The following is an 11,521-nucleotide window of genomic DNA, read 5'->3' as shown; positions in this document are numbered from 1 at the left end:
AAATCCTTTGAAAGGACAGCACTGAGCAGCCTTCACAAAATCTCTTTCATCTGTTAGTAAGAAGCCTATGTTAACACTTCAAGCACATCTTCTAATGTGCTTAGTTTTTCTAATTGAACTATTTCTCTTCATAACAGGATAGCATCAAGTTAAATCCCTGACACTGGCATATTTTAACTTCAAATTGCACATAACATTGTCCAAGGAGGCTGAGTTTCTGTGTAGTCCCCCACATCTGGTGGGACTGGAGCACAGAAGGCTACAACTGCTCCTGCAGCAATATCTGCAGGCAACATCTGTATTTCCAAAGGACTGTGACGGTGTCCAGGAATTAATAATATTAAAAAGAAATTAACAGTTTCTCTGTTGGAAAGTATGAGCACCTTCTAGACTAAAATCTTTGCCTCTTGCAAATAAGGAGCATCATTCAAGTCCAGTTTCCCACACAGGATGCTTTGTAATACTTTTGCTCAGGTAGCTTAATTAATGTAAGGTTGGATTACTTCCAAGAAATTCTGGGTTATTCAGAATTCTGAGTGTTTCACTGAAAAAGAATTAGGAAAAAGCTGCTATAATGAGGTTCCAATTTTGAGCTGTATTGTCAAGAACTACATCCTGTTTGGTCTTTGTGCTGACTTCATAAAGGTTTCTCCAAAGAATACACAGGACACAATATTCAAAATTGTGTCTACCACACAGTTAGACACCCTGGCTACCACAATTAGAGAAAACTGAGCTACAGACTGGATGTATTATAGAATAAAACTCAAACCAGATGGAACATCTGTCTATTCAAAAACAGGACAGATGACTGTCCTACAGACCGAAGGAAAATTATGAAATGCACAGTAGACTATTCAGTTGCCCAACAAAAGTTGCAGCAGTTGGGCTAGTGACATGCGCATTGGCCAAAACCAAAAATATATAGTAAATACATTATATGCAATCAGAATCTAAATGGAGAAAAGGAAATGCTGGGAAAAAAAAAAAGCCTTACACCAGAAACTTTCCATCTTTCCCTCAAAATACAGGGCCCAAAGAAGAAAGAAAGGTGAAAACTATTTGGTTTGCCCAAAGAGACAGGTACAAAGAATATCTGAAAAGAGATGATGACTAGGATACAAACTCAAAGAGAAGAGCACACTGACTCCAGCTCAAGATTGTGCCCAGTGAAAAACTACTGAAAAGACTGGTGAACATTTGCAATTCTGGATCAAGAGTAAAGACTGCTAGAGCAAGGTATTAAATCAGCCTGTTTCATTAACAGTCACTGTACATACTAGTTTTCCAGAGCAGTGGAGTGATTTCCTGAAATACACTGTCAAGTGTTTGAAGTTTACTAGCAAAAAGTTCCCATACCCTTAAAGTTTACTGGTCACATTCTTCTGAGGCTTTTGCCAAGGTTTGCAAAATTCAAGCAAATCCACACAAACTTAAAAGGCAGATTGATTTTCCCAAGAGAACAGTTTTACCTCTTTATCCCTACCTGGATCTTCCCCTGAACTATCCTTTCTGCCATGTCTGTGACATATCTAATGGGAATTAAATGAGAGATTATTCTTAGCTGCAGGTAAGGCATCTATGTGTAAACTGGAGTCACTTCATTACTGTTGTTGCAAGAACACACCCAAACAAGGTGGGCAAGATGGCAAAGGGCTACACAAAATCTGCACACAGTAAACTGCTGAATCCCCTGAAAACAAACACACTTTGCTATTAGCTACAAGGGAACCTCAAAGCAGCAAACTGCCCTCCATCCCTAAAGCTGAAGTGCACGTTGGTCATCAAAATGTGAATGATTCGCAGTTCCTAAGCAGGGTATTCTCAGAGTCAAGAACACCTGGATGCCCCATTAGGGACAACTGCCTCCCTTCCCCAACCAACTCCATCTCACCTGAGAACAGGGAAGTCTGAGAGCCAGGACATCAACCTGATTTACAATGTTAGCTATTAACGTTACCAGCTAACTTCTGGAGTTAAGACTTTGACTAATAACCAATATGAAATCTTCTCTTTTGCTGTTTGCTTGGAGACAATAAAACTTACTTAGAAGAGGAAAGTAATATATATGTGTGTTAAAGGCCTGATTTTGACATTTAAGTTTTGCAATCTTCCTCACCCATTTTTCTAATTTACAGACCCAGATTTTTTTACATGGACCCACATATATATTTCTTCCCCTAAAACCGACCAAATTCACTCACCATCTGAAATAGAAAACTGACCATTGCTCAAATGTTTTCTTTTCTGATCAAGTTAAAAACCATTCCATACAAAGTTATGTCGCTAGCAGAATTAACAAGTTTACCATTTAAGTTAGCTTGAACCTGTTAGACTAAAGTGCAATTTTAGGAACATCGTATTTTCTAAGTCAAATTCGTCTTTTTACTGGTTTTGGCTTCCTGATTCATCCTTAGCAACAAAGGACACATTAATGTTAGAATTACTTTAACATTACATTTTGAGGTCTGTTCTTGCATGAACAGTATTATATTTATTACTATAATGTGTACACTTCATACTGATTTTGCATTATTTTATATCTTAAGATAATAATTATTGTCAACCATAACTGTCACAGGACATATGAATATTGTCGAAAGAAGCTTAAAACAAACAAAAAACCCTAAATATTTATATCTGATAACTGACAATATTAAAAAAAAATCTACACCACTTGATGTCTGACTGATACGTACGTTGGAAAAAAAAAACATGAACCAAAATAAAATTGTCCCTTTACACTGTAAGGGGAAGAGAACAGAAAAAAAACAGACTGCTTTAAGTTAGCTTTAGGTATCTTTTAAGAGCAAAGTTAAAAGCTAACTGTCCAAATACTGTTCTTTTATTTGGCATGTTCACAGTCTTTAAACAATTACCACGTAGCAAATCTGTGCTCTGGTATTAGAAATGTTTTCATTTGTGACTGCCTTTCAAGCTTGCAGAGATTTAAATTGTCAAAATGTCCTTAGTATTTCAGAAGCTAAGAGGAGACAACAGTTCCATTATTTAATACAAAAGGATCCTTCGCTCAATGGCCTTGCGGCATATGGGGCATTCGCTCATCCGGTCTCCGCAAAGCTGACACGTCCCGTGGCCACAGAGGAAGATCATGTTCTTGAGCCGGTCCAGACAGACAGGACACATGGTCTGCAAGAGACGTGGACAGGGCGCGTGAGCAGTGGCAGTGCTGATACAGTGCAAGACTAGTAATCTACTAAACTACCGAAAAATAGCAAAAAAATATGGCACCCGGAGCGTAACAGATCATTTGCATGGCATAACCAAGACCCTGAGCATATGTGCCATAACCTGAAGACAATTATTTAATTATTTTTTAGCTAACAAGTTTATATTTGAGTTCCTTCATCAGAAGAAAACCGGTGTAGTTTTTCCAAATGTCATCCTTTTGAATGAGGCAATGGATATCACAAAGTCAGTATTACTTACGCATATGATGCTAAGACATTATTCAGCAATATTTCCCTTTTCATCACGTAATCTTTCAGGAAACAAATACAGTTTTATGTATATACAAATAGTTTCATGTCATGCAATACCCAGCTGAATAATTTATTAACTTAACCTATCAACCATTCATGTACCTACCTTTAAACACCAAGTATCAAACGCAAGCATAAATATCACCAATGCTGTACAATCAATATTATATGTAAAAACTCAATGCTGCTATAAAGTATACTCCAGTTTTTGTTTGTAAAATACTCTAGGTTTCCAACCAACAGAACACTTCAAATCTCAAACGAAGAACAAATAAATCTCTGTCTTTTAGTTATAACAGTAGCACAGCAAACTTTTAAAAGCAATTTTAATTGCTGGACATTAAAGTGATAGCCAATGTCCAAGAAAGATCTCCTAAAGCTCTCAAACAGCAATGTTCATTTTGTAGCAAACCACTAAGGAACAATGTCCTTCACCTTTTGTCATACACGTAAACTGCAGGTTTTATAAGGTATGTTCCTTCACCATAAACATATTAAAGCCATACCTTATATTAGAATTTTATAACAAGTTTATCAAACGTTAGTAAATGAACACATAATCAGTGTCAGACTGTCCTACAGCCCAACAGATCCAATCTACGGTGTCCTCAGAAAAGAGGCACTACTCATGTCTAACACTTACGAATGCTGATCTCATGTATGGCATGAAATACTAGCAGGGCTCACATTTTCAAACAAATTCATTTTATCACCATTTTGCACCTGTGATTTGTTTTCATGCTAAAAGTTACAGGGTTATTTCAGCTAGACAGTGTCCATAACAGAAACCATAACCACTATAACCTTTTTATGTAATCAGTAGGTAAAACTTTGTAGGATAGTTAGCTTGGATGAAGACTGCATAAACACACTGATGGTAAAATTGTTTTGAGTTTAAACTCAATGGAATTTGGCCAAATGCCTACTATAATCTGCAGAAATGCATATAATGGGCTATCACACCAAAGCATTTTCTGAAAACTAAAAATTTGCAAGGCTCACCGTCAGCCAGTGCAACCTATTTTGCATTTATACCAACTCTTTATCTCCATATCCCACTGGTACAACTGCAGCAGGCTTCCTCCAGTGACTTACAGTCTTTGAAAATTTAACAAACTATCTTATGAATTTTCCGCTAACACACAGCTGTCCAGTGACACATGCCCAGAACCTAGCTGGATTTACGTGATGCCCCTTAGGGCTGCCAAAGTAAACCCAGATCTTATGTTTGGAGAAAAAGCTTCTATGCCCTTATTCTGTGTTTTTAAATGATTTGCTCTGAAATATACTATTAAAATTATTGAATAAAAAGGGTGTGTTTCTTTCCAAAATGCCACAACATTGTTTGAAAATGAATACACTCATAATGAGACTCAAAAAAATCTGCTCAAGCCATGACACTTCTGATAACTTCATATAAAGAATCACAGAAATACTAACACTTTTTGGATCCCTTCTTCAACTGGATGCAGTACGAGCAAACAGCCCACATTTCCCCTGGTTAATATAAACAGAAAACATTTTGAATGTTTTATTTGCTATATTTCTTGATATGATTGCTTTTAAACATTGATTGCTATGCAGTTCTATTCTGATAAGGATTTTTTGACAATGATTTTTTTGTTCAGCACTTTTCCAGAAGGATGTAAGCCCAATTGTTTGAGTTTCATCTACCTGTTAAGAAATATTTATTACTTAGCTTTTAGTTTCCATGCACTTTTACAGTGGAAGTTACTTCTTTCTATGTTTTACACCCAATTTTGCTAAAGCAGCATGAACAGCAAGTTGTATTTTCACCGTACTGTTAATTTCCTACAGTGTTCTCTGCCTAAAAACCACACCTTGGATTTCTTATCCTTTATCTGTATGAATCATTTGACTCTCATTTTTGAAGGGAAATGGTACAAAAAAGCACTATATCTGTTAAATTTTAGAATTATTTCTACAGATAAGTTAAAAATTTGAAAAAGTTCTTGCAAAAGATTCTCATCAGATGTGTAATTATAACTGGGCTTGATGTTTCAAAAAATATATTGATTTTATTACCAGCAAGATATTTCAAAATGCTTGAAATACCAGTCCATTATTACTAAAAACATTTTCTCCAACAATATACAGGTGCACCGTGACAAAATAAATTTACTTTCAAGCAGAAAGAAAATGATGCAGGTATGGTGAAGGAACACAGATAAAGACATCAGACAGAGGATGGTGAGTATGTATGAAATGAGGTGAAGGTTTTGCAATTACAGTCAAAAGGGTTCACAATCAGGGAATCCCTGAAGAATGGTGTGGTCATCAGATGTGGGAGATTCTGCTGACATCAGGCATCACTTCTGCTTGGCACCAGAAATGGTTTTAAAAGCTTGCTGCACTAACATATTACATTATCACTGAAGGTATGAGTTGAAACATAGGGTTATACCTGCTGAAAGAGAACAAATGATTTTTAAGTAGAAAAATACTAATCTAACTTGAAAAGTGAACTGTCAATGCACAAACCAAAGAACATTTGATTAAAAGGGAACTTTGTGCATAACTTTAAGAATAAATTTAAAGACACAAAGGAACAGTTTTCAATGTTTTAATCAAATCCAACTTGCCACTTATTAACCTTCTCCCAAGTACTAATAAGTAGAAAGACACTGAGCAAAAAGTCTCAATATAAAATGCACTCAAGAACGATCAGAACCTCTTTTCAATCAAACAGGTGTGGAATAGCCTTCAATCCCTAAATAATTTCATTATTAAACCTTATTTTACACCGCAAATCTCAAAAACATTACAAATAGAAAATGACAATTGTAAAATGAATTAGCTCTCCTCTTGCATCCCAAAACATTGAGAGTATTGGCAGATCAACACTAAACTCAGATTTTTCATAAATTTATAAAATCATTAGAAATATTTTAAGACATCAGTAGAACACAGACTACTTGGATTTAAATAATCATTTGCATGTTTTCCATGTATCATTCACCCAGAAGCACTCAGCTTGTCAACAGATAAGGCTACTCTTCTCACCCAGGGGAACAGATTCTAAACAGCAGTTTTAAGAAATCATAAATATCTAGTAACTCCAGTTACTATCAGTGAGAAAGATGAGTATTTTTCAAGTAACAATTTTTAATTGTCATGTCCTATTACAGACACAAACTAGGCAGCAATCTGCTTTGAACCAGATTTTTGAATTTCTATTAGTACTGAACTTTTGGCCAACTCTCTGTATGAAAGTAGCAGCTTTTCACAGACATGCCTCTGCCTTGATGGCAGATCAGCTCTCAAGTTTCATATAAATAAAATTTATCTCTAATTTTACAGATATGTGTCTGTCATATCACCTAAAACAGGTGATCTGAATAATTCAGTCTTAACTTGCATGCACGTGCACTGCAGAGAGCAGCAAGTGTCAGGATTAGATGTGATGCTGCTGTCACTGAAGCACTGCAGACTGCTTTAAGCCTACAAGAGGTAGAGACAGCTATGAAGAAAGTTTCATTCTCTCCTGTATTTATAAAAAACTTTTCTGACTATATTATACATAGGGAAATCAAAGAGCACATTATCAAGGTTCTATTAGAAGAGGGTAGGTTCATAAAGTATCAGATGTGCCAGATTCTTTACTGCTGAAAGGTCTCAAAAGCAAATTTTTATTTGTTCAGTAGAAAAAGCAATGACAAAATTTAGCAGTTTGTCATGGGAAAGTCCTACAGGTAGGCAGCTATTTAAGCCATTGGCAGTGAACTGTATTTGCAGTCACAACAAATCTAAACAGATGACTGTCAGCTATCTGAAACATTTTTTATTTTATTAAGGTCCTAAATTGCATGTAAAATTAATGAGTTAAAAATAAAATCCATAGTCAGCTTCAATAGACTTCCTCCTGCAAGCACTATGCATAATTGTAACAGACAAACCTTTTATTTATGTTCCAAAAACATTCAGATTACACACACAGTCCTTCATACCCAATGGGTTTCATTTGGCAACCACAGAGTTGTTAGGAGGACTGCACAACTTGGAGACTGGAAACCACAGCTAAGCAGCAGCTCATGTTCAAGACAGTTCACAAACTGACAAGGAAAGATTCAGGAACACCAACTCTGGCCAATACCCACTTTTATTAGTGCTCTGTGAAAACAGCTTCTGCCAGGTCAGCTAAACAGGCAGAGAATGTTTATTATGTGGGCTCAGCTTCCCTTTTTTTAATTACATCAACACTAACATTCTAATAAATGGATTAACAATCAGAGACTTCTGTTTATTATTTTTGTTTTGACACAAATGATTGGGTTTTTTTTTTAACAAATTTTAAGAACTGAAGCATTTCAACATGCCCTTTCATTTTTAATCACAGAAGATGCACTTTTTCAATTTCAGTGATCCATAAAATATCTGTCACTTTTACCTGTTCTTTGATGTCTTGTAACTGTTGCTGCAGCTTCTGTACATCCGCATTCACATTGGTGTTGTCTTTGTCCTTCTGCAAGACCGGAATGTTTCCGCTTGCTGTAATTATAAACAAAAAAGATACAAGATTATGAATCACCTAATGAAACAAGAATAATCATTATCAGTATACAAAAAAAAAAGGGTTCAAGTATCTGAAGCAATCTTTTTCAAACATATCTGATAAGTTAATTAAATTCACTACAAGCTTACTGCAATTCAGTTCTTAAACTAAAGCACATTTCTGAGTTTAGTGGTAACAGTTTTTGACAAATATTTCCTCAACAATAACACTCAAAATGCCTGTAGCCCCTTAATGCTCTTAGAGCTCTTATTTGTCAGTAAAGTTCCTCTGGTAACATTTTTTTGCACATTCCAAAAATGAAGATAAAGGCTTCCACACTGTGAAAATACTTTTCAGTCACACAGATGACTCTATTTCATGATTAAAGCTGTATGAGGATCATGGAATAAGTTTGTTTGAACTGTTGTACAACTCAGACTGCAAGGTCTGAGTTTTGAGTGAACCAGAAACTAATGGTACTATAGGAAACAAAATTAGAAAGCATTTCAAAGTGCAAATCTCTATCTCTACTGCAATTATTCAAGAGCTAATTTTAAGTATGAATGACAAGGTGACAAGAATGACACCTATTATTCGAATTCAAATAAAATTCAATTAAAAGACTATGTAAGTACAGTTGATATAAGTAATTCGCAAAAATTACTCAGAAAAGTAGAAGATATTTAAGAATTAGACAAAGTAGGAAATGAATGAAAATTACTTGTTCAGCTCTATTCCATATGCAGAATATTTATGATTTCTTTTTTAGTCAGGGAGTTCCAGAAGTTAAATAAATAATTTTGCAGTTATTGGCAATCTTCAGTTTTTGATTCACATGACACTAAGTGGCCCTGAAGTCATTTATCTCCCAGTTTCTCCTTTGGAGTGTGGCAGGAGTCCTTTAGTGCCATGGTTGGTGTGACCAGAGCATTTGCTGCCGTGTACAGAGCAAGTAGCACACACAGCAAATGGAAACCAGGCTTAACACTTTTCCATTACGCTCTTCTTCAAAAAGAGATGAGATTTAGGTTGTTTCAAAGAATGAGAAGAAGTTGAAATACGTTGGTGGGGGGAAGGATAAGGAGTACAGGTTTTGAAGTCACTCACAAATGTCATCAGTGGTATCTTCTGTACCTTTCCCTCCACAGCACATTATGAAAGGCACTCTCCGCTCCACCACGGCCCGGCACTGCACGCACTTCTTCATCAAGCTTGCACAATCTGGAAAAACAGAGAAGGAAATTGAATCCGAATCCAGCTGTTCTACTTTTTCCCTCTTTCCTATCCATGAGCTTTTGCTTATTCTTTTCACAATAATTATATAGGTAAGCCATAATAATTGCTTAGAATATAAAACAGCTACTTATGCTTATTCCAAATGACCCCTACAAACAGTGCCCTGCTTTGGTTTCACAGTACCCCTCTTCCGTGGTTAATCTGAAGCATGTTAAAAAGCAAAGGTTGCCCTTTCTCCAAAGGAATGTCTATTCCACAAAGACTACAGAAGTTAAAAAACCTAAGTCACATCTGAGAATATCTTGATCACCTGCTTTCTCCTTCATAACCAACAATCTCACTTACTATACTAGTACCAATGGCCAAACAGGTGCTGCTGCTACTTACCCTTAGGAGGGTAAACCCAAAGCCTTTGATATCATCCCAAAAAAAGGACTGAAATTCTTCTACAAAAGGCAAGTGATGGTGTCTCATAGTTGCAGAAGGAGGTTACTGTGAATCAATACAGTCGCTGCTGTGAACTGCACAAATTTGAATACTCTCTCATGATCTTTACTCCGGATGCCCAGAAGATAATGTGGAAAGAAATCATTTACATCACCGAACCTTTCACCTTCCTTGTTACAGCTCAGATTTGGCAATGGCTACTTCATTTCCAAAATCTTTCACTACAGCGATTAATCTTTTTGCTCTCCTCTTTTTGCAAACTAATGAAAAAGCTTCTTTCTCATGACCTTGTAATTACAGAGAGTGAAAGAGCTCGCACTGGGAGAGCTGTGAAGGCAGTGAGTCAAGGCCACATCTCTCAGCCAGAACAGAGACAGAAACTCCATTTCTTTAGGAAGACCAAGTGGCTCCTGAGCAGCAAGTACTGCTCTTCTCTAGGCAAATGACCCTTCCAAAAAGTCCTGAAATTTCTGGTGACAAGATAATTGCTGTATTCTCACTAACAACAATTATTGTCAAAAGAGAAAAATCTGGAGATCTCACGTCCCTTTTTTTTTTCTCCACCAGTTGCTACACAAGATAAAGCAGTATGTACCATAACAGAAGGTCTTTGCATGACATCTCATTTGAAGAAGTTTTTAGAAAATGATTATAGACCTTGTGCAAATTGGTGGATGAAGGAAATTAATGTATTTGTCTTTTTAAAACTTCATTTACCTTCAAGAGCTGTAACAAAACAATAAAATTCTAATGTTTTCGTAAGTTTTAGATACATACAGCAGGTTTTACAGTCTGAGGAAGCCTAATCAAAAATTCCTGATTTGAGTGGAAAAACACCTACCTTCTGAATTTTTGAAGTTCTACAGCTATGTATTTTGTCCTCCAAATATTTCTTTAACAGCGTACCAAATAACACCAAAATTTTGACTACCACAACAAACTTGCAAGCAATCCAGACTTCCAAATTAGACTCGTAACAATCTCTCAGCAATCTGTATTAAAAATATGCTGTTTCAAGATTATTTTGGAAAGAACTTCCTTTCAAGTGTACTTACTCTCACACGCACACATATGACCGCAAGGCTGGAAGAGGACTGCTGCCTTTTTGTCTGAACACACTACACATTCTTCAATCTGTAAAGAACAAATGTATATAAGAACTTTATCTTTTCTACATTAATTTGGCTATTCACGCCAATAGCAAGGCATGTGGACTTCAGGAAGCTATCGACCGTGCAATACTAGTTAATCAAAATATAATTTAAAGGAGCTGTCACACTGGCTTCTACAAATAAACATTTCCTGGCAATGTTTATATGTTTAGTAGAGATTGGCATATAAGAGCAGAAACAGCTAGGATAGCATATGCTTCTGTTTTTTCCTTCTTATCTACCATATATAAACTCATTTATAAAAGCCTTTTATAGTAACCTATTTTAATATTGTGGATTAGGATTTCCCAAAGCCTTTCCTTTGCTAAGATGTACAGACAGAGTGGCCACAGACACCTGATACCTTTTCACTTACACAGGCCTGGACCATCTCTTCCAGTTCACAAAACTGTAGCCCAGGTTCATTCATTTCCTAATCCTGTAGGTAATACTGTAAATTTTTATACAGAAGCATAGTAGTATACAGAAGCACTGAAGACATATTTTGCTCTCTCAGTGTGATTTAGCAAAATAAAGGAAAAGAAGGCTGGGCACAAAGGATAGCTTTCACCTAGGAAAGCGAATTAGGATAGACCAGCTTCTTTGGTTAAGGTCTCCAAATAGGGCACTGGTGTTTTGATACTCTGAAAAAACTTTCTTCTCCACAGAAG

The 11,521-nt window shown here is 36.2% G+C and overlaps 1 protein-coding gene across 1 annotated transcript in view; it reads right to left on the bottom strand.

Moving 5' to 3' along the window:
• Positions 1-2,266: 2,266 nt before the first annotated feature.
• Positions 2,267-11,521, bottom strand: part of MIB1 (mindbomb E3 ubiquitin protein ligase 1) — a 61,832-nt gene continuing 52,577 nt past the window's right edge. Inside the window, exons 18-21 of the mRNA XM_026035374.1 lie at positions 10,755-10,833; positions 9,124-9,237; positions 7,912-8,012; positions 2,267-3,150 (exon numbers count right to left, since the gene is read on the bottom strand). Of these exons, the coding sequence (XP_025891159.1) occupies positions 3,010-3,150; positions 7,912-8,012; positions 9,124-9,237; positions 10,755-10,833 (435 nt within the window). The 3' untranslated portion in view covers positions 2,267-3,009. The remainder of the gene's footprint in view (positions 3,151-7,911; positions 8,013-9,123; positions 9,238-10,754; positions 10,834-11,521) is intronic.

This window comes from Nothoprocta perdicaria, unplaced genomic scaffold, assembly GCF_003342845.1.
Source record: "Nothoprocta perdicaria isolate Ctin4 unplaced genomic scaffold, notPer1 scaffold_16, whole genome shotgun sequence".
NCBI lineage: Eukaryota > Metazoa > Chordata > Aves > Tinamiformes > Tinamidae > Nothoprocta > Nothoprocta perdicaria.
Note: the sequence above shows the minus strand (reverse complement) of the source record. Positions and strands in the feature narration are given on the sequence as shown.